This window comes from Pithys albifrons, chromosome 27 (assembly GCF_047495875.1).
Source record: "Pithys albifrons albifrons isolate INPA30051 chromosome 27, PitAlb_v1, whole genome shotgun sequence".
NCBI lineage: Eukaryota > Metazoa > Chordata > Aves > Passeriformes > Thamnophilidae > Pithys > Pithys albifrons.
In genome coordinates this window covers 2151368-2177474 of record NC_092484.1, presented here as the reverse complement: position 1 = coordinate 2177474, position 26107 = coordinate 2151368, and the positions used below count along the sequence as shown (strand labels likewise).

Genomic DNA, 26107 nt, shown 5'->3' with positions numbered 1-26107 from the left:
TAGCTAATTATCATGAGGAATTTCTGGGCACAAAGCAGGTCTGAGGATGGCAGAGATTTGGGTCTGCTGTAGAGGAATGGCTGGTTTGTGAGAGCATGAAGGGAGAGCCTCCCCTTCACCTCAGTCCCTCTCCTTGGCCCTCTCCACAGCCCAAACCTTTCTGGCTCCTCACCCAGTAGTCGGTGCTCATGAATTCCAACCCCATTTCTCTTCCCTTCACAAAAAGCTCTCTGGGCCTCCTCACTCCTCCTCCTCCACAGAATGACCCCCTTCACAGGATGGCCCCATTATCCCCCAAAATTGCCTCTTAGGGATTGCTCCTCTTGCCCCTCTGCCACATTGCTCCTCAGGGAAATACCCTCTTATCTCCCAGAACGGCTCCTCAGGGATCACCCCCTCACTTCTTCTCAGGGATTGTTCTTGTCACTCCCCCACATTGCTCCTCAGGGAATTGCTCCCTTACCACCCCAAACTGCCCCTCAGGGATTGCTCCTCTTGCCCCCCCTGTCTTGCTCCTTAAGGAATTGTCCTCTTGTCGTCTTATGTTCAAAACAGCCCCTCAGGGATGGCCCCTCCATCCCTATATCTGCCCCTCAGGGACGGCTCCTCATCCTGCTCAGGGATGGCTCCCTCAGCCCTAAATCTGCTCTTCAGGGGATGGCGCCTTCCCCTCAGAGATTGCCCCTCATCCCCCTCAGGGATTGCCCCTCATCCCCCTCAGGGATTGCCCCTCATCCCCCTCAGGGATGGCCCCTCATCCCTATATTGCCCCTCAGGGATTGCCCCCTCATTCACCTCAGAGATGGCCCTTCATGCCCCAGACTTGTCCCTCAGGGATAGCCCCGCATTCTTCTCAGGGGTGGCTGCTCATCCCTAAATCTGCCCCTCAGGGATGGCCCTCTCGGCCCTAAATCTACCCCTCAGGGTATGGCCCCTTCCCCTCAGAGATTGCCCCTCAATCCCCCTCAGGGATGCCCCCATAGCCCTGTATCTGCCCCTCAGGGGTAGCCCCTCATCCTCCTCAGGGATGGCCCCTCATCCCCCAAACCGCCTTCAGAGCCCGCATCCTTCTCAGGGATGGCCCCTCATCCCTAAATCTGCCTCTCAGGGATGGCCCCTCAGGGATCGCCGCTCATCCCCCAAACCGCCTCCAGGACCCACATCCTCCTCAGGGTTCGCCCCTCTCTCCGCTCCCTCCGCCCCGCCCGCCGCCCCACGCCCTCTCCCCGCCCCGCCGCCGCCTCCGCCGCTCCCCCCGTGCCCGGACGGCAGCGGCGCCCGCCCCATGCGCCGCTGCTGCCCGGCGCTCTGCATCGCCGGCCCCGCCGCCACCGCCACCGCCGCCGTGCCCGTCCCGCCCTCCCCCGGCCCCACCATCGCCGCCGTGCCCGTCCCGCCCGCCGTGTCCGTGCCCGGCCCCGGCCCCGGCCCCGCCATCGCCGCCGTGTCCCGCCCGCCGCTGCTGGTGCTGGTGCTGCTGCAGCGCCGCCCCGCGCCGCCCGCCCCCCACAAGATGGCGGCCGGAGGGAGCGGCGGCGGCCCCGGCGGCCTCTCCTCGTCCTGCCCGCAGCCGCCGCCGCCGGGCAACGGGGCCGCCGCCTGCACCAACAGCGCGCCCGCATCGCCGCCCGGACTCACCTACAACCAGAGCGGCGGCGGCGCCGCCAACCCGCCGGCGGCCGGCGGAGGCGCGGGGGGCCCGGCGGCGGCGGCAGCGGCGGCGGCCGCGGGGGTGGCGGCGGCGGGGGCGGCCGGAGGCGCGGGCGGGCCCGGCGGGGCGCTGCAGCGGGAGCCAGTGTACAACTGGCAGGCGACGAAGCCGACGGTGCAGGAGCGGTTCGCGTTCCTCTTCAACAACGAGGTGCTCAGCGACGTGCACTTCCTGGTGGGGAAGGGCCGCGGCTCGCAGCGCATCCCGGCGCACAGGTGGGGCTGGGGGCTGTGTGCGGCGGGGATGGGCCTCGGGGGGGCGGCCCGGTGACCTTCAGCCCTCGCCCCCCTCAGGGTGCTCCGCAGGGAATGGCCTCCCCTCACCTCCCGGAGCTGCCCCTCGGGCATCGCTGCCCAACAGGGATCGCTTCTCCTCAGGGACTGCTCCTCAGGGATCACCCCCTTATCCCCCAAACTGCTCCTCAGGCATCACCTGCACATCCCCCCGACAGCCCCTCAGGGGTTGGTGCCCTCGCCCCCTCTGCGTTGCTCCTCAGGGAATCGCCCCATTCTCCTCCAAAACTGCCCCTCAGGGATTGCTCCTCTTGCCCCTCTAATACACTGCTCCTCAGGGAAGTGCCCACTCATCTCCCAGAACTGCTCCTCAGGGATCATCCCCACATTTCTCCTCAGGGATTGTTCCTGTCGCTCCCCCCCATTGCCCCTCAGGGAATTGCTCCCTTCCCACCCCAAACTGCCCCTCAGGGAATTGCTCCCTTCCCTCCCTCCCTGCCCCGTTGTTCCTCAGGAAAACGCCTCCTTATCCTCAAAACTGTCCCTCAGGGATGGCCCCTCATCCTCTTCAGGGCATCCTCTCCCTCAGGGATCGCCCCTCACCCCCCAGGCTGCCCCTCAGAGGTGCCCCAGGTGGTCTGTGGGGCTCCCCTGCACCCTCGGGGCGATGCTCTGGGCAGGGAGGGGGGTTTGGGGTGTGGGGTTTGGGCTGCTGTGCCTCCCTCATGGGGGGAGAAGTGGGTCTGGGAAACTCCATCCCATGTTTTATCCCCATATTTTGTTGGGGACACACAGCAGGGTTTGGAGTGTGGGACCCCCCTGTTTGCTCCGCAGCACCCTGAGAGGTGACCCTGCCCCTCATCAGTCACTGCTGCCCCACATCTCTCCCACTGGTGTTGGGGGGAGAGTGTTTTCCGTGGAAAACCCCAGATCCCTGGATCTCCCTTGGAAGTTATCCTTGGTTCTGTGGGGAGTGGAGGTGAGGATGAATATTCTCCCAGACTGCCTGATCCCTGCTGACAGAAACGGATCAGTGAGAGCGCTGGGGGTGGGAAGGAAAGAACAATGGTTTGAGAACCCGAATTTCTGCTGCAGCACTTTATTTTTAAAATAACCTTTATTGAATCTTTCCCAAAGCCCTGTATTCTGGGGGGTTAATGTAACTGCTGCAAAGAGCTGTGTTGAGAATGACTCCTGAGCCTCAGTAACCCCTCGAGGTTAATGCTTTAAGGCCAAGCTGCCATTTAAGAGTTTGCAGGCCAGAGGAATCGCCTCCACCTGGATGATGCAGAACTGATGTGGCTGATTGACACTGGGCTGGTTCCTTGAGGGAGCTCTGGAGGATCCGTGTGTGCCACCCACTCCCCACCACTCCAGCAAGGGCCTCCTGAGCTTTTTGCCCCTTTAATTGGGGTGGGGGAGGATCCTTGGTGTACCTTGAAGTGCTGCTTGGCAAAGGGAGCCTCGCTCCAAACCATTTCAAACTATTGCATTTCTTGGAAGTGCTCCCCTTCCTTGAAGTTCTCCCTTCAGATTTCCCCTTTCCTTTTGCTTTCAGAACAAACCCCCCTTATTCCAGGCTGGTTTGAGTGTTCATGGTGTCAGCTCTGCTCTCTTATAATTTGAAGCCTAATTAGTATTTGAGTAAGCTTGGTCCTGTCCTGAGAACTAGGCTTGCTGTGTGGGGAGGGGGGATGCCCAGCCCAGAAATAAATGGAAAATAAATGAAGCTTTAAAAAAAAAAGGAAAAAAATGGCCCCAAAGTGAGATGCTGCTTAATTGCTCTGAAATCCATCTGGTGCTCTGGAGGGTAAAGATAGAATGGAGTGTGTCATGCTGTGCCATCCCACCTAAGGATTCTATGGATTTGAGTGGAACTTGCCTGTGTGATGTTACAGGTGGGATATCCTGGTGATTCATCAAGTACTGTGGTTATTTCAGAAACAGGAGAGCTTAAAATAAAACCACACCCAGACCCCTTCTGTGCTCAGTTCTGCCACAGCAGCACAAGATACTTTGTGCTGGAATTGAGTGGCAGAACAACCATGAGTTTAATTTGAGGGGCATCATTTGGCTTCAGTGACCAGGACAGGTGTTGGTACTTTGGTGTGGGTGTCTAAAATCATAAAATCATGGAATCACAGAATTGGTAATGATGGAAAAGTTGTTTAAGATGATCCAGTCCAACTGTCAACCCAGCACCATGTTTACCACTAAACCATGTCCCCTAGTGCCACATCCACAGGATTTCTAAACACTGCACCACTTCCTTGGGCAGCCCATTCCAGGGCTTTACAACCCTGTCTGTGATGAAACTTCCCCTAATATCCACTCTAAACCTCCCCTGGCACAGTAATGCACAGCTCAGGTAAGTATTTTTACAGTCTGGTTTCACTGTGTGAATTTTTGGACTGGGCTGGGTACCAAGTGTGGCTGCAGGAGGAGCAGATCCTGAACAGGGTTCTTGGGCAGCCCCTCGTGTTGCTTTGAGGAGGGGTCTGCCATGTCACACCTGTCACCTCTGATATGGCTGCAGAGCGTGTTACGAGTGGCTTTGGCAGCACAAATAACCTGAGGGGCACAGTCCTGTGGGAGCTGGAGGGGATGGTGCAGGTGATCCCTGGCCAGGCCCCTCAGGAGGGAGCAGAGTGGAGTGTTTGTAGGTGCAAGTGTTGGAGTGGCGTGTGCTGAGCAGGCACAGGTGATGTTGTCCACACCTGGCGGTGCAGGGAGGAGGTTTCTGACATAGCTGGAGGTTCAGGTGTGTTCCTGAGTGAGCCTGGCACGTTCAGTTAATGGCCTTAAGCTGAAGGAGGTGAGATTTAGATTAGATACCAGGAAGAAATTTCTTCCTGTGAGGGTGGGCAGGCCCTGGCACAGGTTGGGCAGAGGAGCTGTGGCTGCCCCATCCCTGGAAGTGTCCCAGGCCAGGTTGGACAGGGCTTGGAGCAACCTGGGCTGGTGGAAGGTGTCCCTGCTCATGGCAGGGGCTGGAATGAGATGGGCTTTAGGGTCCTTTCCAACCCAGGCCAGTTTGGCATCCTGTGGCTCAGCAGTTCCTACCAAGCTGCAAAGACAGGCAGTAGAAACCTCACAGAACAACTAAGAGCAAACACCCATTGTGTGTGTGAAAGCCCAGTTTGTAGATCAGTGTGAGTGGCTCTGCTGGGTTGGACTGAAGGTTCACCTGTCCGAGCGTCTGCAGCCCTGAGAAGATCAGGTATTTTCCATCCTCAGGAGGCTCCAGACCCTGTGGAATTTCCTTGCCTGCCCTGGCACAGGCTCTATCTCTGAGCCTTGAGCTCGTTCCCTCTCCCTGCCATGAAGAAGGTGGAAGGGCTGTAATATTTTCCCATGTCAAGGCCAGGCCGAGCAGCGTCTTGAGGCCTCGCGGCGCCGGCGGGGCCAAGGTCAGTGCATTGATCAGACCCAGCAGTAAGAGGGGAAAGGATTTGTGTCTTCTTCCAGATCTGCTTCATCAAGCGCAACATCAATGAGATTAGAAAAGCCTAAACCTCATCAGCCAGGAGCTGCATGGGTGTCATAATTAAGGTTGTTAATTGGCCAGAAAACAGGGCTCAAAAGGGAACGGGACAAGCTCTTCATGTGTGCCCCAGCCAGGAAGATCAGCATGGGGACAGCTCAGGATTCTGGCTGCTGTTTCCAGCAGGCTCTTCTGGGCCCATGCTGTGTTTTCCTGAACCCTTATTAACTCACAGCACCTGCAGCATCGTGTGCTGAGCTGTCCCAGGGCTCAGCTCCTGTGCCCAGCTGCCCCTGGGGGCCTCTGAACCTGCTCCTGCCCCCTGGGCACTCTGTCCTCTGCAGCCAGCACACCATCATCATTCATTAACTTCTCATCACCTGTGGTCTCACCAAGCTCCAACATGTCACATGTGGCTCTGTTCCTGTGCCAGCTCTTCTGGAATTCACATTTAAGGTTTCTCCACAGAGGAGTGGGTGGAGGAGAGAGGTGGGACACAGCAGTGGGGTAGTTGTGGTTCTTGAGTGGTTTATTGTATTCTTGGTGTTCCCATAGAGCCCAGAAAGGGAGCAGGGCTGGTGGATGTGCAGATCAAACCAGGCAGAGGGCCCAAGGTGAACATGAAGCAGTGAAAATTTTGGGTAGGAACCAAATAGCAGAGGGAAAGAAGTTTTCTTGCAGGCCTTTAGCAAACCTGTGGAGTCAACTTTGGGTCCTCGTGAAGGCAAATCAAATTATTGAAGTCATGGAAGTTCCTGTGACTTGTTGCTGACAGTCAGTTTGCTTTGACTCTTCCACATGCAGAGGGAATGACAAGAGATCAGGTGTTGCTTTCTTAGTTCTTGTGTTGTGTTCTGCTTTCTCTGCATCCTTCCAGCAGCCCCCTTTGCTTTGCCCACCAAAGTCTTTAAAATGACCCTCTGTTGAGTTTCCCCATCTGAAAGAACCCCCATCTCTTATTTCTGCAGACCTGCAGGAGTGGGGAAGGCTTTGGAATGTGCTTTTCCTGGAGTGTCTTTAGAGCAGCTTTAAATGTCCATTTGAGGGAGAGTAAGAAAACAGTGTGGAGAGAGAGAGGGATTTTCTCACATTAATTGTGTTCTCTTAATGTTTAAGAGAACTTCAAATGTGGAGTCCTGTGTTTCTCTGGCACCTCCTGGGATTCCATTAGGGCTCAGCAGTTTACAAAATCAGGCTGATTTGTCCCTGAGTGAAATGAAAGCAAACATTTGAGAGGTTTTTTTTAAATGAATGCCCTTTTCAAATAGCTTCTGAAAGCTCCTGCACATTGAGGGCCTCTTCTGTGCTGGCTGTGAGAATTAAAATTTGAGAGTTCAATTAATATATGTTAATTTTTAGTAGCAAACAAAGCCCCTGATTGTCCTGCCACCATCACTGCTCTTGGAGGAACAAGGATTTTTGTTTCATCTGGCAGTTCTGGTATTGTGAGGATGGTTTTTATTTGTTCTTGACATTTTTCTTGGGAATTATCTGACAGAAATATTCATGTGTGTACTTTTTTTGCAACTGCTATGGTTTGTCCCAGCTCCCTGAGCCCATCAGGAACAATCCAACCAGCTCATCAGCCAGACTCTGTCACACCAACCAAGCCTGGCACATCCTTGGATCTTCACTCCATTGTGTCCCTGGGAAGCCTCCTCTGGATGGGAGTGAAAAGCGAGAAAATTAAAAATTTTATTTAAATGGAAATTTCCTACTCTGAAAAGGTCATTTCCTACTAAATATGACTGAAATTCCCCTTTAGTAAAGTTGAATTTTCCTTGGGCTACACGTGCTGGAGGTTTCTACCTCATGCTTGCTGTCCTGGATGGATTTCTGCCCACAGTTCTTGATCCCTCTCTATGGGAGTGGGCATCAAACTGCTGCAGCAAGAGCCAGGAATGTTCCAGCTGCTTCCTTAGTCAGTGGAGAGGTGGTTGCAGTCACTTTGTGCACCCTGGGCTGCTCTGCCTCCCCACACCTTCATGTTCAGGGCTGGGTTTAACACCAGGGAGCTCTGTCGTTGCAGACACCAGGAATAAGATTAATTTACTGGGGAAAAACTCATCTCTGCATTTTCAAACAGTGAAGGTTCTCAGAATGGCTTTTCTCAGTCCTAAGGCAGGAGCAGCAGCTCCAGCAGCCCCCCAGCAGCCCAGGTGTCTTGGTTTGAGAGTTGGTGTTTCCCAGGGAGGAACCATCGTGTTTTCATGGGAGTGCTGGAGTACAGGTTTTGTTTTCAAATCTGGTTTGTGGAAATTCTTGCTTCCAGTTTCCTTAGGGCCCATAGTAATGTGTCTCACCAGTAAATTCCCAGCAGTGTGAGGGGTTTGTGTGCACCTCAGGGTGGGGGTTTGCTCCCAGGGAGGGTTCTGTTCCTCCTGGGCTGAGCCTGGGGCAGGTTTGGTGTGGCTGGAGGAGCAGCATGGCCAGGGAAGGGCAGCTCCTGTGCCAGGGTCTGGCACCCACAGCCCCCAGTGCTGCTGCCAGTGCCACCTGAGGGTTTGGGGAGCTTGTGCTGCTGTCACCAAGGATGTGTCCCTGGGCAGGAGGAAGGAACATGGAGAGTGTGCAGTGACAGGTTTTCAGAGGGGGACTGTGGGGAGTTGTACCAAGGCTTGGGGCCTGTTCAGTGGAAGAACTCCCAACTCCTGACCTTCGTTGTTTCTTATCCCCTCACCCTGAGTGGTCTGTAGGCTCCTGCAGGGACTTTGCAGAGCAGCCTTGTGTGTTCTGATCCTTTCCAAAGTGGCCTTTGGGGAACCTTTAGTGCCTTGTGTCCCAGGACAGGGCCCAGGAGCAAGTTCCTCTCATCTCTGGTGCTTTGCAGCGAAGGCACAGCCAGCCTGGCACTCCCTGCTCTTGCAAAACACTTTTGCTTTAACTCTGGAACAATTTACTTTCCCTGAGGGTGGCTTTGGGGATTAGCAACAACAAGCCTGGGATTTTCTGTGCCAAAAGAACATGAATTCACATAAGGTTGTTGTTTCTCTGTGTCCCCCCAGGTTTGTGCTGGCTGTGGGCAGTGCCGTGTTCGATGCCATGTTTAATGGGGGCATGGCCACAACCTCCACAGAGATTGAGCTGCCTGACGTGGAGCCTGCTGCCTTCCTAGCCCTGCTCAAGTAAGCTGCTTCTCAAGTACAGGATGACTGGCATGACTGGAATTATTGTAGAAAAACACGTTTCTGATGAAAGCAGGGAACTATTTTGTAGAGTGGAGATGGTTAACTTTCTGAATAAAATACCCCTTTGATGTGTTCAGGGGTTAATGCTGGTGTTAAATCTCTCCTTTCTGCATAAAGTCACGAGACTTCTACTATTTTTGTGTTACTGCACAAGTATAAATATAATACTGGCCATTGTCTCATAAATTACTGTTCATGAATTGGTTTGGTTTGACCCAAATGCTGTTTTAGAGGGGGAAAATAATCCTCTGAAAGCTCTCTAAGTTCCAAATACTTGCAGCCTGTTTAGGTTGTGAGCAAGTTCTAACAGGTAAGCAGGAATATGAAATAAATGTGAGCCATTCCCTGTGGTTTCACCCTTTGTGTGGGATTTATTCCTCTTTTGGAGGGCTGGGTTTGAATTTGCATTTCCAGTGTGTGTTGGAATTCTGTGTGCTGGGCAAGCAGGAGGAATAAGAGGCTGTACCATCCTATTCACTGATTCCTTTAAGCTTGGCTGGTGCTGTACAACATCCAGCAGAATCCTGAATGGGTGCTGGAAAGGCATTGTCCTGGTTCTATAGGATTTCTGTAACCTACTTCCAGGGGTTTCCAGTCCTGTGCTCTTGACATGTTCCCTGCTTGTTCCCATTGGGAACAGTGACTATATATAGCTCTGGCACACTTTTTGCTTTACCTTCAGACAGTGCTTTGGTCGTGCCTGTGCTGTCTTAGAATATTTTAACATTGATCTTGGCTAGAATGAAAGGCCAGAAATAATTGGGAGCCCCAAGCCCCCTCCCCTTTGGCTCCCTTTAAACCAGACACCAGCACGTGGGGAGTCCCTCTAATTGGGGTGTGACTGTCAGGCAGGTGGGTCTCTCTGGAGTGCAGAGTCAGGAACTATCTTGAAATCTTAGTGAGGCTCAAATATCCAGTAAATTAGAGGCAAAAGTCACGTTTCTTCCCTGAGATTTCAGCACTTGATTAAACCGATTTCAGAAGAGACCCATCTGAAAAGCCACAGTGGTGAGTTTGGGTGGGTCTCAGAAGTTGTGTGTGGATTCCCTCAGTGCCCCTCAGGTTGCAGTTTTGGTGCAGTAACTCTGCCAATGCTCCACTGGCATCTTGGATGCTCAGACCCAAAACTGGAACTGGAACTGTCAGTTTTAAAATGCTCAGAGCTTAAAAGTGCCAGAGGAAGTTTAGGAGCTGCATCCAGGAGGGACCTCACTGAGGATGTGGTGTGAGCCTGCCCAGAGTAAGCCAGTCCCTCCAAACACTGATATGGAATGGCAGCTGATCCTTACATATGTCTCTGGACTTGGTCCAAGCCATGATCTAGTGCTGTAGGATCAGGATTTTATCCAGGGACGTAGTGCCCCTCCTGAATGTTCTGCAGAAGGTCCCATCTGGATGGTGGATTGTGATGGTGTTTGTGGGTTAGTGGCCTTTAACAAGTCTGCTGTATCTGTGTAAGAGATCCCCTTTTATTGCCATTATTTTAATGTTAAACCAGTGATAATAACACTTTTGATTGTTTGATCATCATCTAAATGTTCTTTTAAATTGATGTTGCACTTTCTCACAGTTCAGACCTCTCTCTTAGCACGCACTGTTTGGACTACTGCAAACAGAACTACTAACACAGTGTAAAAAGAAATACTAACATAGTCATTGCAGTAAATAAATAGTTGGCTTTAGATCCACTGTGTTCTTTTAATCCAGGAATAAAAAGGATTGCTCAGTGCAAATGGGGCTGGGAAGGGATGTGTGCAAAATACATTGATGAACCTGATGCTGCTATTGACAGATGCTCTGGAGCAGCACAAAGGCCTGCTTTGAGCAGTGAGAGCCTCCCCTTCCTGTGAATCCCACTGTTTACGCTTCCCTGAATGCCATCCTGGCCCTCTGTGGCTGGAGGAGCAGGAGCTTCTCTGCTGCAGATGGGAATGCTGCCTGGCATCCCCCTGGAAAAGCCCTGCTGCCTTGTGGAGCCTCCAACGTGCTGCTATGTGCCCTGCAGGGAAATGCAGGATATTCCAAAATACCCCCTGGAACAGGAATGCCAAGCACAGCCAACACTCTTCATTTTGCATCTCTGTGCTTTGTGCCTTTTGAGATCCCAACTGGCAAATGCTCCAATGGTTAAGGGGAAAACAGTGAACAAAAACTGCATGGGCTGTTCAACCTGGAGGAGAAAAGGCTCTGGGGAGAGCTGAGAGTCCCTTCCAGGGCCTGAAGGGGCTCCAGGAGAGCTGGAGAGGGACTGGGGACAAGGGATGGAGGGACAGGGCACAGGGAATGGCTTCCCATTGCCTGGGGGCAGGGATAGATGGGATATTGGGAAGGAATTGTTCCCTGTGAGGGTGGGAACACCTTGGAAAAGTTTATCCAGAGAAGCTGTGGCTGCCCCATCCCTGGAAATGTCCAAGGCCAGGTTGGACAGGGCTTGGAGCAACCTGGGACAGTGGGAGGTGTCCCTGCCCATGGCAGGGGTGGCACTGGATGGGCTTTGTGGTCCCTTCCAGCCCAAACCAGTCTGGTATTTTCTAATTAGGGCTAACACCAGTGGGTCACTGATTTTACTGAGCTCACCCTGTTGGTTCCTGCTCTCTCTGGTCAGGTATGAGGGGGCTTGGTCAGGTTTCCTTTGTTTTTCCATGGGCTGTGAAGGTATTTCCTTGTTTTGGCCTGGCACTGCAGGCTGGGGCTTTGCTGCAGAGTGGCAGCCCTTGTTTGTCACTGCAATTAACCCTTGCTTTGTGCTGAGGTTACTTTGTGGGCTGTGCTGAACATCTGTGTGATGGAACAGAACAGCTGGGCCAGTAAAGTGATCAGGAGAAAGTGGGGTGTGGATAAAGCACCTCATGTTGCAGTGCCTGTGTGTGTCTTGAGTGCTCCTGAGCACTTCTGATGTAGTGCTGTAAACTGGAGCTTCTCTTCTGAAGGGAGGGTTGAATTTCTGTCCTTGTTTATTCTAATTAAACAACCCAAAATGTGACTCTTAAAGGGGTGCAGTTGGCCAGAGACTGTTCTAGTCTGGTGTAAGGGGAGGGTCAGAGCTCACTGGTAGGGGGATGAAGGGCAGTTCAAGCACCTTCATGGGTATCCCAGCTATTAAAAGTTATACTGTAAAGTGTCTGTTACAAGAAAAAAAAAGATAAAAAAGGTTCTCTTGTTAAACCAGAGTCAGTGGAAAGGATGTGAAAGCCCTTCCATCTCCCCAGTGTAGGAAATGTGGCCAGGATGACAGGCAGAGGCACAAACTTGTTGTGACTTTGCAGGGGTTGTGCTCTGTCACCTCAGTTCACCACAGTAATGTTTGTTTGCTTGTCTTCAGGTTCCTTTATTCAGACGAAGTTCAGATTGGACCAGAGACTGTTATGACAACACTTTACACAGCTAAAAAATATGCAGTTCCAGCCCTTGAAGCTCATTGTGTGGAATTCCTTAAAAAAAACCTCCGAGCAGACAATGCCTTCATGCTGTTAACACAGGTGGGTTTGTGATTGTTTGCCTTGAGCAAGGTCCAGCACAGAAGGAAAATGGGAATTTTCCCAGTGTCATGGAGCTGGTCATCCAAAATGGAGCAGTTCTGGGTCAGTTTGAATTCTTCCTCACAGGAGTCCAGCACTGATGAGCAGGTTCTTACAAAGAGCAATAAAATACAGCAAATGCTGCTGCAGTTTCAGGTCTTTGTTTTGCTGTGACAGGGGATTCCTTCCAGAGTGTGAGCTGGGGATGGAGTTAACAGGGAGGAAAGATTTCATCTGCCAGGAAGAACAGTGGAACAAGAGGATTTCCCTGTGTCAGCCTGGTGTGCTGATCTTTCCCTGCAGAGTGTGCTGTGTCTGGCTGCTCAGCCATTCCCTGAGACTGGTGTGCTTTGGAAAGGTGTTGGTATCTTTATGACTGGCTGCACGAGGCCCTCACTGAGTGGGTCTGTTCTCACAGTGCTCCTGGGTCTGGATCTTCAGTGTGAAAATTGGTCTGTTCTCTGCTTTTACTGCATCAAATCAACAACTTGTGCAGTAATTTACAGACCTGACAGCCTTGAGGTCACAGACCTGAGGCTGTGGAGCCCCAAACCTCCTCTGAGTGTGTCACTGCCCAATCTGCTGGTCCAGCAGCTGTGTCACCAGCAGCATCTCAAGCAGCTGCTGATTTCTGCCAGAAATACCAGTGGCAAACAGCCTTCCTAAGTGACTGTGCCTCGTAGTGAACCGTGATCCTCTTCCATGCCAGAGGGACATCCCAATGTCACTTTGATCAGGAGGAAGCACAACTTGCCTGAAGCTGCTGTGGGGGAGAGCCCTGTGGGCGTAATGAAAGTCCTCACGTGTCAGGAGAGCCACTACAGTAGTAAAGTCTGAGTCAGTCCCAGCTCCTGGTGCCAAGTGTAAGGCCCTGGCAGTGCTCCAGCCCCAGAGCAGGTGATGGCTGCTGAAACTTCCCAGGGCCCTGAGAAAGTGTTTTTTTCAGCTCTCTGCACTTGAGGTCTCGCCATCAAAGGCTGGGCTTGCTGAGCTCTGCAGCCCAAGGGTCCAGCAGAAGGTGCTCAGAGGTGCCTCCTGAGTGATGGAGTGCCCAGCCCAAAACAGGAGTGGTAACCCTTACCTGTGGCAGGGAGCTCAAGTGCCAGTGTGTTCTTGTTAGGTGTGATGTCAAGGCAGTTCCTTCCTAACTAGCAAAACCAAAGCACTGGAAATAAGAGCTTATTTAGTGATTTTGGTGTGTTGTACCTCATTTCTGCTTATGCTGGGCACGAGGCTGATAACACTTGGCAGTCCAGGATGATCTGGAGTGGCAGCAAAGTTGTTACAAGCCTGCACTTGGGTTGTGCAGGAAAATCCTGAGCCACTCTCCAGCTGTGTGCAGGCTTTGCTTGGAACAGTAACCTATTTTGGTGGGGAATTCTTTAAGGTAACTGGATTAGAGTAGCTGTTTCTGTGGAAAACATGGAAATGCACTAAGCAGGCTGTGTACCCCCGGGGCTGCAGGTCTGCCTGGGACACAGACACTGCTGCCAAGGCATCTTTGCTAATACAGGAGATCAGCGTGGCAGTTCTTACAGGATAAGCTGTCTCTGCATGTTCCTGGAGTGAGCAGGCCTGGACTAACCAGGCAGAGCTTTCTCCTGAGTCTGAAAATGCTGTCAAAACTGCCTGTGCTCAGCTGACGTGGTCAGTGTGGTGCTGGAAAGCACAGTTGGTGCCTGCAGTGATGCAGAGTTGAAACAAAGACGTGCCTGAAGACATGCACAGCTGAGCCAGAGCTGCTGCCAAACCCAGAATTTTCTAGTGTTTGCCTTGTCATGCTTAACTGCTTGTGAAAGGCCCAGTGGATTCCTGATGCAGTCAGGCATGGTATTGCTAATGAAGATGGGCTCTGGCAGGGGAAGGGGAGGGTTTTTAATGTAAACTTTAAAATACCTTTTCTGCTAACAACTGGTCTCTCCTGAGCAGGCCAGGCTGTTTGATGAGCCTCAGCTGGCCAGTCTGTGCCTGGAGAACATAGACAAGAACACCTCAGATGCCATCAATGCAGAGGGGTTCACAGACATCGATCTGGGTAAGCTCTTCCCCCCCTCCCTGTCCCTGCTTTCATAACCAGCCTCTTTCCAGCGTTGTTACAGGTTAATACTTGGCACTCCATGGCTCTGCTGTTCTGGAGCAATCTGTTGAACAGTCTCTGGCATGAAGTGGCTGGAGACAGGGCATGTGCCAAAAAGCTTCCTGGCTTGCCTGCAGAAATACCCTGGAATCTGCTTACTTTGGTGCAACTTGAGTTTTCTGGGCATGACACAAAGCCCATTTCCTGTGTTGATGTTGGCAGGTTGTGGGTGGGTGTAACTTGCCTTTTTTTGTGGAGTTGGCTTTGCTCCCCGAGTCTTTGTCAGGTTTTGGAGTTAAAAAGGTGTTGGGTTTTTGGAAGCAAGAACTGGCTATTTTAATTATCCTATGCAGTTTCCAAACTTGCTGGGCACAGTTAATGAGCATTAAAATTCAGACTTTAACCTTCCTCTAATGAGATGGGCTGTGGAGGTGAGGCTCGGGTCACCTTCTGGCTCTCACACCGCTTGTTTCATCCAAATCTGACGTCAAGCAAGTTGCAATTCATCCTCCTGCACTTGCATTAACATGCCAATTAAATGGGCTCTGTTTGCTGCCCCAGTGGGTTCCCTGCTGATGGAATATGCAGATAAATCTCCCTCGGAGGCTGCGGGCGGCACTTTTGGGAGACGCTGTTTCTTCCATCACTCCTGTGTTCCCTTGGCCGCACTCGGGGGCAGGGGGTGATCTGGGGGTGCCTGTGTCCTGCCCTGCAGACACCCTGGTGGCAGTGCTGGAGAGGGACACGCTGGGCATCCGGGAGGTTCGCCTGTTCAACGCCGTGGTTCGCTGGTCGGAGGCCGAGTGCCAGCGGCAGCAGCTCCAGGTGGTTCCAGAGAACAAGCGCAAGGTCCTGGGCAAGGCTCTCTCCCTTATCCGCTTCCCACTGATGACTATTGAGGAGTTTGCAGCAGGTAACTCAGCAGAGGTGTTTGGCAGTGCTGGGCTTTGCTTTCTCTCGACTGCAGACAGTCAACTGATGTGAATTTGGATTTTCTCTGCATATCTGTACTAAATTAAATAGGAAATTATCCCCCATTGGCCCCCATCCCCCCCATTATCCCCCATTTCACCACATTCTCCCCCATCACCATCTCTAAAGGGGACTTGCAAGAAGGCTGAAGAGGGACTTTGGACAAGGGCCTGGTGGGACAGGACAAGGGGGAATGGCTTTAAGCCATGGGAAGGCAGGTTTGGATTAGGTATTAGGAAGAAATCCCTCCCTGTGAGGGTGGGCAGGCCCTGGCACAGGTGCCCAGAGCAGCTGTGGCTGCCCCATCCCTGGAAGTGTCCAAGGCCAAGTTGGACAGGGCTTGGAGCAACCTGGGCTAATGGGAGGTGTCCCTACCCATGCCAGGGGTGGCACTTGGTGGGCTTTAAGGTCCCTTCCAACCCAAACCATTCTGGGATTCTGTGGTTCCTTACTGCTGATTTACAAATTTCCCATTCAGAGCAGAGCCCCCATCAGAAAAACGTTCAAAATGTTCTTTGAGCTAAAGGGTTGGTGTTGTTTAGTCTGTGTCCCAAAGCATTTTTCAAGTTTACATTAAGATCTTCCTCTACAAAGATGTCTAAATCGTTTAACAGTTTGCACTAAAGACTGCTTTGTTTTGTTTTCATTGCCTGTTGTCTCTGCCTCCATCCTCTGGTGATTCTCCAGGGACTGGAAGCTGGCAGTTGGCTGAAATAGTTTTCATGCTAAAAGACACAGTGGAGCCATTTTCAAAACTGCAACTTGTTTTAGGCTGCAGTGCTGGTACAAAGAAGCAAACAGGGTCACTTCTCAGAGCAGTGATGGCATCAGCTGCTCAGTCCTTAATGTCCATGTTCCCAGAGCAGGAGGGATGTCAGTAGGAAGTAAATTTGTGTTAAAACTTGGTCCCCACTTTCCCTTTGCCCTGTCATGGCTGCAGTGTGGCCTTGGGCATGTGGATCTCCTCAGAAACATCCTGGTCAGGGAGGCAGATCTTTGCATTTTTCTAAAATCCCCATTTATTTCAACCCTCCCTATCTTGTATCATTCTCTCCCTGGCAGGAACATGTTCATTTTGGCATCTTTGGGTTGAAGCTTCAGAGCTGAGGATGGCAATGCCCTTCCCCACCCTGTTTATCCCAAACTGCCTCAGATCTTTGTGCTCTGTGAGAAACTCTTAAGTTTTCTTCATCCACTTCAACCTCAAAGATGAACAAACCCCCCAAACTGGGAGGCTCCACTCATCAACTGTTCCTTAAACAAGGGACTCCCTTGGAATTCCTTCAGCTTTGTCCTGAGTTTGAGTGACTCTGTTTTCTGTGGTGATCACAGCAAAGGCAGGAGGGGGAAACCTCTCCCCTCCACCTCCTTCTCTCCTAAAAGCCAAAACCAAGAGGAATTTTACAGCAGTGGTTTCACCAGTTTATTTTATATTCTGGTATCAAACGTGAGGGTTTGCATGAAGATGTTTTAACTGGCAAATGTGTCCCTCCCTTCCCTCAGAGCAGGTAACTTGAAACATTGAAGTGAGTTGCAGCAACATGGGATAAGTTCAGACATGATCAGGGAGGCTGATCTTTGCTCAGCAGAGAATCCAAGAGCTCATTCCCTGTGAACAGTTGACTTCTTGAATTCTTTCATCTCTGCCCACTGCAGCCTTGGACCACGTTGTGTCTGAGTAACACCAAGCTGGATTTAACCCACTGATAGTAGTTGGGACAAACAAGTAGCTGGACATTTACTGCCCACACTGAAGAGCACTTAATAATGTTGTTGCTTCAGTACACAGTGGTCTTGTTTCCGTCCAGAGCCTTGTGCAAATAAATCTTAGGCTAAAAGACTAATTTTTAGCTGGTTTCACTTTTGAAAGTATCTGAATTAGTTTGCAAAGCTTGAGTTTAGAATCACTGAGTTGGTTGCCCAGAGCAGCTGTGGCTGCCCCATCCCTGGAAGTGTCCAAGGCCAGGTTGGACAGGGCTTGGAGCAACCTGGGACAGTGGAAGGTGTCCCTGCCCAGGGCAGGGGTGGAATGAGATGAGATTTAAGGTTCCTTCAACCCAAACCATTCTGTGGTAACTCTGGAAAAACATCATGTTGCTGGAGAAGAGTTGAGAACACGTTTAGACTCTGACTGAAACCCACAGGCCCTTTTCCTTGAGTCCTACAACAAACAAATGTAAAACTTGGATTAAATGCCTGAGGGAAGGGGCAGTCCCAGCAGGGCATGAGCTGAACCACCTTTGTCTTGAGTAAAAACACTCTCAGACTCTTTAAGTTCATGGTACCTGGGTGACATTCCCTCTCACTGCCCCTCAAGGGCTTCCATCGTGTCTTAACCATCCATGTGGATGTGTGGAAATCCCTGTCTCTTACCAGTGTTATCCTCTCCAAAGGGAGTGGAGCAAGGATGAGCTGCATGCTTTAGGTTCTTAATCCAGTCCTAGCAGCCAAATGCATTTGGGCTCCCCAGAGCTGGACACTGTTGCTGTCCCGTGTCCATGCTCCACATGGAGACTCTGTGGTCCTGAGTGCCATGTGGATAAAGGGCAGGCAGCATCTTTGTCTGGGGTTTCATGTCCTGATGTACCAGTGGAATTCCATCTGTGATGGGGCTTTGGCTCATTCCCAGCTGCAAATCAGGCTTGTAAAATCCCAAAGGGGATCCCTTCTGGTTGTGCAGTTTTGGGCACGACAATATAAGAAGGATGTAAAGCTGTTGGAGAGTGTCCCAAGGAGGGACACAGAGATGGGGAAGGGTCTGAGGAGCAGCTGAGGGCACTGGGCTTGTTCAGCTGGGGCAGAGGACACTGAGGGGAGACTCCTTGGGGGCTGCAGCTCCTCCCGAGGGCAGGTGGAGGGGCAGGCCCTGAGCTCTGCTCTGGGACCAGGGACAGGACCAGGGAATGGCTGGAGCTGTGCCAGGGGGTTGGGATGGATCTCAGGGAAAGGCTCTTCCCCCAGAGGGTGGTGGGCACTGACCAGTCTCCCCAGGGCAGTGGGCACGGCCCCAAGGCTGCCAGAGCTCCAGGAGGGTTTGGACAATGGGACAGGGTGGGATTGTTGGGGTGTCTGTGCAGGGCCAGGGGTGGGACTGGTGATCCCTGTGGGTCGCTCCCAGCTCAGGATGCTCCATGGCTGTGGCTCCACGGGGCTGACGGTGTCCCTGCTCCCCTCCCGCTGCAGGGCCGGCGCAGTCGGGGATCCTGACGGACCGTGAGGTGGTGAGCCTGTTCCTGCACTTCACCGTCAACCCCAAGCCGCGCGTGGAGTTCATCGACCGCCCGCGGTGCTGCCTGCGCGGCAAGGAGTGCAGCATCAGCCGCTTCCAGCAGGTCGAGAGCCGCTGGGGGTACAGTGGGACTAGTGACAGGATCAGGTCAGCACCCTCAGAGTCCTGTTCTGAGCTCTCACCCTGCCCCAGCCCCAAACCCGCCCCAGACCCCGACCCCCACCTGTACATCCTGAGGGGAAGAGTTTCACTGAGCAAAGGCATCCCCTGGTGCACTGACCTGCCTGTTGGTGCCACTTTGCATCTCTGTTGGCAAAGGTTTCCAGCAAATGTGGCCCTGCAGGTTCTGGAAAAGGAGAGAAATAACCCCCCAAGGCTTTCCTGCAGCTGTAGGGGCACATATGGAGTCAGCAGGCTTCCCCCTGGGCCTGGGGGGACAGGGAACCAACCAGTGCTCCACCAGTTCAGTTCCCTGCGCTGTTAGGAGTGTCACTGTGGCTTGTTGAAGCCCCTTAACCCCTCCTGCTTGAGGGAGGCGTTGGGATAAAATGCTGCTGTGCCTGCTTTCTGCTCATACCCAGTTTGTTCAGCCCTGAGCTTGTGGGGAGTCAGCAGAGCCCAGCAATGGGAACAGGGACTGGCAGGTGTGGTTGGCAAAGGCTGCTCTTGGTGTGGCCAAAGGTTGAGAACAAGACAGGAGGGATTGAAAAGCCTTGGTTCTTTTCTGATCCACTTTTGTCTTGGGTGGAAGGAGCCTCCCAGCAATGTAGTTCCTGGCAGATTTTAAGCCTTTTTATCAATGGTTCTGTTGCACATCACTGGAGTTGTTGGTTGGATCCTCTGGGCCATTCACCCCCTGGCAGGAGGTGGTATTTGGAAGTGCTGCCAGCTCCAAACACTTTCTGCTCTCAGATCTAACACTCAGAGACCGTTTAGAGCTTGTGTTTGACTTTAAGTTCAGCCTCTGCAGCATCAGGGTCAGTTCCAACACAATATTCCATGCTGGCTGCAGAGCAGAGGCTCCAGCCTGTCCCAGGTGTTTGTTCTGGAAACACCCAGGGCTGCAGGAGTTGGTGGATGGGTAAAGAAATGCTGTTGGCAGCTTGGCAGACACTGAGGCTTCTGCTGCCTGAGGAGGTGGAGCAGTGGTGGGTGAGTCCTTGCCTGTGCTGCCTTGGCAGCAGGGATTCCTGTGCTGGGGAGCAACTGGATCTTAATTTCTACCCTTGATAAATGTGGAATGCAGCAAACACCCAGCAGCACACAAACAATCCTCCAGTGCTCAGCAGTGAAGGACCCAGTGCCACTTCAGTGGTGTTTGCTGGGCTCCTTCCACACCCCCAGGCTGCTCTGCCTGTGCCTGGCTGGCATTTTGGGGTGCTGATGTTTTACCACAATGTGGAAATGCTTTCTGAGCCCAGACACTCCAGTTTGGTGATGGGGCTGTGCAGGTCTGTGTTTCACATGAGCCAGAAAAATGATTACTGGGCCACTCAGAGGTGTGAGCTCACACCTGGTGGTTTCAGCCCTTAGTAGGAGCTGCATTTAAATCTCTAGTAGGTTTGATTAAATCATAGGTGTAAAATCAACACAAGTGAAGATGTTTGTGTATCAGCCTTGTACTGAAACAATACAGGAGTGGCAAGTTTGGGCTGACTTCCCTGCTCTGTCCCTGCAGGTTCTCAGTAAACAAAAGGATATTTGTAGTTGGGTTTGGATTATACGGATCCATACATGGGCCAACGGATTACCAAGTAAATATACAGGTAATTCTCTCCACTACCTTAAAAATCCTCACTGTTGTAGGGACTGACAAACAAATTTTAGTGAATATGCAACAAAACCTGAAGTTCAGGGGGGCTGTGTATGTTCCTGGGCAGGGGGTTGGCAGATGCAGTGGGGGCCAGATGGGGCACTGGGGATCAGAGGATTTACCGGGCTCGATTTTATGCAGCTCCCATTTCACATGTTACTGCAGCATCTCCCCAGGGATGCTCCCAGCTTTGGGGATACTCAGGGAGTTGGGAGGCAGTTTGGGAAGGAGCTGTGCATGATTTCCCACCCAGAGCAGGCCGAGCTGGTGCAGTGACACTTGGTTCCAGGCTGTACAAATGCAGTGGAGCAGCTGCAATTCCACAGGGGAAGAGCACAAGGGAGTTGCTGTGCTGGGGCTGTGCAGTACCATGTGCAGCCCCAGGGCAGCAGGGGCCTGTTTGGGAGGATGGGCAGGACTGGGGGACACTCAACTGTCTGAAGTCCATCGTGGTCTTGTGCAGAGACTGGGGTGGCTCACAGGGGTCTCTGGGTTCACATGTGTCACCCCAGTGTGGGCCACTGCAGAAGGGCTGTCCCAGGAGAGTCACTGCAGCACAGCCTGCCAGCACTTCTCCCTGCATTGTCAGGGACTCATCCTGCTGCCCTGAGCTCTTGGGGGGCAAAGATCCAAGTGCAGAGTGTTGTCCTGCAGGCTTGGGGGTGAGGAGGGGGTGCCTTGGGCTGTCTGGGACCCCTGCATTGCTCTGCCAGGCTTGGGGGTGAGCCTGACCTGAACCCACAGCTGTGTGGTGAGATCAGAGCAGCTGGGGCTGCCCCATCCCTGGGAGTGTCCAAGGCCAGGTTGGACAGAGCTTGGAGTGACCTGGGGTAGTGGGAGGTGTCCCTGCCCATGGCAGGGGGTGGGACTGGATGGGCTTTAAGGTCCCTTCAACAAACCATTCCAGGATCACAGCACTGACAGAGCACACAGGTAATGGGCAGTGCATTTGGACGGGGCTGGTCAGCCTGGGAGCCCCTCAGGCCCAGCCCAGGTGAGGGACACACCTGTGCAGGTGCAGGGCAGTGCTCTGAGGGGCTGCCACGTGTGTTGCAGATCATCCACACAGACAGTAACACCGTGCTGGGGCAGAACGACACCGGGTTCAGCTGCGACGGCTCGTCCAACACCTTCCGTGTCATGTTCAAGGAGCCTGTGGAGATTCTGCCCAACGTCAACTACACAGCCTGTGCCACTCTGAAGGTACCACAGGGCTGGGGGCAGGGGGAGGGACACACAGGTGGGGGCAACACAGGCCTTGCTCTGCCTTCTCTGAGGAGGCCTGAGGACAATCTCAGAGGTGTCTGTGTGATTCTTCCCCTGGTGCTGCCATGAGCCCACTGACCACCAGCATTCAGGGCTGGTTCTTGACTGGTCTCACAGCACTGAACTGGAGTTTCACTGAGGAGGGGATGGGAGTATTTATGGTGTGGCCCCTCTGAGGTGTCAGGTCTGTGGGTGTGTAATCCAGAGCCTGCTGCAGTGGCCTCCAAAAGTTCATGTTTAGCTGTTGGGATCTGGTTAAATTAGTGGCGAGTTCTGGTAGAGATGAGAACAGAGCTCAGAGTACCTGAGGTGCAGATCCAGGAGGAAAAGGGAGGAACTGAGGTCTCCAAAGCTCATTGCCTCGGGCCAGGCTGTGAGGCCAAACCCTCAGAGAGCCTGGGCAGGGTCCTGACCTGTCGTTGTCTCCCGTGGCCGCCGCAGGGTCCAGATTCCCACTACGGAACCAAAGGACTGCGCAAAGTGATCCACGAGTCGCCGACAACGGGAGCCAAGACCTGCTTCACGTTCTGCTACGCGGCTGGGAACAACAACGGCACCTCCGTGGAGGACGGACAGATCCCAGAGATCATCTTCTACACATAGTGCTGCTGCCCAGCGGGGCCTGGACTCGACGCTGCCCCTCACCTCCCAAACTGAAGCTCTGGCTGAGTTTGACCACACCAATTGGAGCCACACTAGCCAAAGGTCTCGGTGAAACCATTTCAAAGCTCGTGTTCTGCCTTGTGCTAGTGCTGCTGCTGCTCTCAGGTGCCAGGCGAGCTGGTGTCCCAGTCCCATTCGTAGGTTGTCTGTGGCTTGTTGTTTCTCACCTCCTGATTAACCCTATCTAACAACGTGCGTTTTTTTGGACTTTAATGAATGTAGATGCTTTTCCACCAGTCGAAGCAAGGAAACGAGTGGCTCTGGTTGTGGTTTCACTTGCCATGAGCTCCTCCTGCAGACAGACACGGGCAGGGCTGGGGGGCCCGTCCTCTGCTCCAGCTCAGCTGTCAAGGCCAGACCACGGGGCGTGGCCAGCACCTCCCTCCAGCCTCAGCACACACAGCCACCTTTCCAAAGCTAAGGGGCCTTTTCCCTGAGGCTTTGCTGTTCCAGCACTACATAGTCTTGAGGGGGACCTCAAACCCAGCCACAGCCAGAGGGACCGTGGCATCGTCCTGCTCTTCTCACTGACCTGTGACAATCAGTTGGTGACAGCAAGGTGACCTCCTGCGGAGTGGGAAGGGGCAGTGGCCTGGCTGGACAGGCCCTCCTGCATTCTGAGGCTCTGTGGTGCTGCTCCCAAACCCTGTGGCACACCTCAAGCACTGGGTGATGCTCCACTCGCCCCTGAGCAGTCCCAGCACAGGGCACCTGTACTGGTCAGTACTGGTCGTTGCTGTGCTGGTCCTTTGCAGAGCCACCAGGGTTTGGCAGCTGAAGCAGAAGGGCACCTGCCTCACCTGCCCCCTGTTCCTGAGCATTCCTGCCATTTCCATGCATCTCCTCTGTTCCTGTGCATTGCTGACCTGCCCTGATGGAAGCAGGAAGAGAGGCTTGATGTGCACCTGCCTGTTACCTTGGACAAGGGTTTATCAAACGGTTCAGGAGAACCTGGAACATTCTCTGTGCTGGGGTGTGTGCCCAGTGCCTGTTGGCCAGGCCCGGGAGGGAGATGCAGCCTCTAAACCATCACCTCTTGAGCTCAGTGACCTTGAAGATGCCCCTTTGTACCAGTTCAGGGCTGGCTGTGGGGCAGGAGTGGATGCTGGTCTTGGGGCTGCCTGACCAGCCCCTCAGTCCCTGCTGGTAAAGACCATGAGACTCTTCCTCCTCTGCAGAGGAAGCTGGAATTAATCCCAGCTTGGCTGCAGGACCAGAGTCTATGTGGGGCTGGCCTGGGTGGTGCTGCCTCAGAGCTGAGATTGCCCTCATAGACCTCCTGCTCCACTCCAGCACTTGGAGCCCTCCTCACCTGCTGGGCAGTCACTGCCACAGGATTTCACTGCTGGAAGTTGAAACCTGGTTACTGGGAAGGGAATCTGCTCCTCCCAATGCACCGGGATCGGGGCTGGTCCTGGGGCTGTGCTGGGCCGTGGCTCCTCCTCCAGCAGCTCCTGGGAACTCCCTGCACCTGCACCTGCTCCCCTGTGGCTGTCAGAGATGTCCAGAGCGTGTCCCGTTCTCCAGGACATGGTGTGAGCTGTGTGTGGTCAGCCTGATTCCAGTGGGATGGTTCTGATATGGCCAGTACTGAAAAATAATACAAAGAAAAAAGAAAAAAAAAAAGTGGGTCCATGACTTCGTGACTGAACCTGACTCTGTGCAATGCAAACAGTGTTGTGAGGTGGATTCACAGCCCTCGGGATGTACAGAACTGCTCCTGCTCCTGCTGCTGCCCCTCTCCCAGGGGAGGTGGGATCCTCCCTGCTGGCACCAGGGCCGTGCTGGGCCACACCTTCCTCGGGGCATCTGGTACAGGTGGAAATAGTGGAATGATGGAATTTGAGAGAAGCAAAGCTGCACACCTGGCTCTGGGGAGAGCAGGATGGGGCTGGCCCTGCCCAGCCATGGTGGGTGCCCTCCCTGCTGCTCTTCCCTGGAAGCATCTGTTCTCTATTTTGTTACATGAATTCTCATCCCAAATCCCACCTTCCTGCCCTCACCCCACGGGGCAGCTCTGGCAGTGGAGGGACAGGAGTCAAACTCTGAACTACACCTGAGCAATTCCTGTTCTTACGGCTTTTCTGCAGTTTGATGCAATTCTGGCTTTTGTAGATAGATGAATGTAATTCCCTGTTGGACATGCCTGTTCCCAAGAGTATGAGCCATCCTGTTGTACCACGTCACCTTCGAGCAGAGCGGGGCCGACCCCTCCTGTGCTTTACGATGAATGTATCCGATGCTCTCGTTCCGTGTTCACACTCTGCTTTTGGCCAGCTTTGTGATTTGTAAATAGGAAACAATAAAGACATCCAGGTCGTCTTTATGAGGTTTCTCTGTGGTTTGGAGAGAGTTGGTGGCCACTGGAATATCAGGGGGAGAGGGGGGGAGTCTGTGCTGAGCCAGCTCCGGGCCCTTCTCCCACAGCCCAGGGTGTGGGATGAGCCGGATCCTTGGGCATCCCACAGCCAGGCAGTCACTGCTGGGGGGAGCCCAGACCCTCTGGGGACGAGTTTAGGGTGAATCCTGTTTCTCTGCGGGAGAGGAGCAGGATGGTGCTGGGGGGGCACTCTGGTCTGTCTGAGGTGTTTTTAGCCCATCATTTTACTGAATTGCTTTAACCTTAATTGAAGGGTTTTGACAATTAAATGCACTAAAAGCTGCCTCAGCCTTTGCAGGAAAAAGAGAGCGTGGGATACAGTTTTAGCTCCACGGGGTCCAGCAGCAGGAAAATCCATTGGGAAGAGAGTCCCTGCGAGGGGCTGGGGCTGCTCCCACCACCCACGGGACTGGGACCTGGTGGAGCATCTGATGAAACGGGTGTGTCTCGAGCAATGTCCCCACCCAATCAAGCACAGAGCAATGCTTTGGGTTTTAAAGATTTTTTTTATTATTTTTTTATATTTTTATTAAAAAAAAGCCCCTAAATTCTATGGCTTCCAGGAAGCATCAGAGAAATTGAAATGCCGTTTCTGTACACTTGGGTTTTTTTTAAAGCAGTAACTAAACTCGCAATGGAACAAACGCTCTCACGTACAATCGCAGTATTTGGACTCCTCGCTGGAAGGACAGAGAGTCCCGAGATCGGGCCGTGCACAGAGCCGGGAGCGTCGGGCACACCCCATGGCCACGTCCCTTCCCCCCCACGGCTCCTCTTCGGCCTCTGCCGGGGCTGCTCGAGCCGACGTGCTGGGAAGGGGCCACTTCCAGTGAAAATTTAAGGCGATTTTTAAGATTTGTTTGTTCGCCTCGCTGGGGACACGAGGCCAAACGTTGCACGTCCCCTCCCGCCGTGGCCAGAGACGCGACAGCAGCGGGGGCTGCCCTGCCCGGAGAAGCCAAAGTTGGGGTCAATCCCGAATTCAGGATGAGGAGGGGGCCGGGGCAGTTCCCTCCTCAGGGCCCCCCTGTGCCTCCCCAGCCCCCCCCGAGATGGTCAGTTTGGACAAATGTTTCGAAGCAGCCACAGATGGTCCCATCCCTCCCCCGCCCCCCCGGCACAGCCTCAGCCCCTCTCTTGGGGCAGAACAACAGGGTTTTGGTAAAGATAAGTGCGTGTCCCCCCCATAATGTGTCACAATCAATACACACAACAGCGCACGGGTCAGTCACGTGGGGAGCTGCAGTGCCCTGGGGGTGGCGAGGAGCAAGGGGGGGGTGTGGGAGGTGTGTGTGTGTGTGTGAGTTCCAAAAACTCCAGTTTCCCCCGCCCCAGGAGCAGGCTGGGCCCTGGCACCGGTGGAGGATTCCATGGCAGGAGGATGCCATGTTTGGGGGAATTCCACGCTGGCAGAGCTGCTCCACCTCAACACCCTTCATGCCCACGTGCCTCCAGCCCCAGCCTGGCCCCCACGTGGGGCCTCGGGGGGCTCAGACTGTAAAACCACCGAGGCCGATCCAAAGCTGCCCCTGCCCTGCTGGAAACATCCAGCCCCAAGACACGAGGCTGCTTT

General features: G+C 53.4%; 1 protein-coding gene across 2 annotated transcripts; it reads left to right on the top strand.

The window, feature by feature from the left end:
* Positions 1–1253: 1253 nt before the first annotated feature.
* Positions 1254–24480, top strand: LOC139683211 (BTB/POZ domain-containing protein 2-like). Of its 2 annotated transcripts, XM_071578101.1 has the most exons (9): positions 1254–1926; positions 8434–8553; positions 11939–12095; positions 14064–14169; positions 14927–15124; positions 18367–18559; positions 20091–20178; positions 21282–21428; positions 21933–24480. In XM_071578101.1, exons 1-9 carry the CDS (start codon positions 1286–1288, stop codon positions 22092–22094), a joined length of 1812 nt encoding a protein of 603 aa, XP_071434202.1. In that variant the 5' UTR covers positions 1254–1285; the 3' UTR covers positions 22095–24480. The 2 variants fall into 2 exon arrangements, with proteins under 2 accessions (XP_071434202.1, XP_071434203.1); XM_071578102.1 differs by lacking the exon at positions 20091–20178 and having other exon boundaries at positions 21933–22021.
* Positions 24481–26107: the final 1627 nt, after the last annotated feature.

Bases quoted from the DNA above. Each gene is read 5' to 3' on its own strand.
- LOC139683211 (XM_071578101.1), top strand. From the start codon at position 1,286: ATGCGCCGCTGCTGCCCGGCGCTCTGCATCGCCGGCCCCGCCGCCACC. The intron at 20,179-21,281 runs GTAATTCTCTCC...CGTGTGTTGCAG, and splicing joins ATTACCAAGTAAATATACAG to ATCATCCACACAGACAGTAA. The intron at 21,429-21,932 runs GTACCACAGGGC...TGGCCGCCGCAG, and splicing joins CAGCCTGTGCCACTCTGAAG to GGTCCAGATTCCCACTACGG.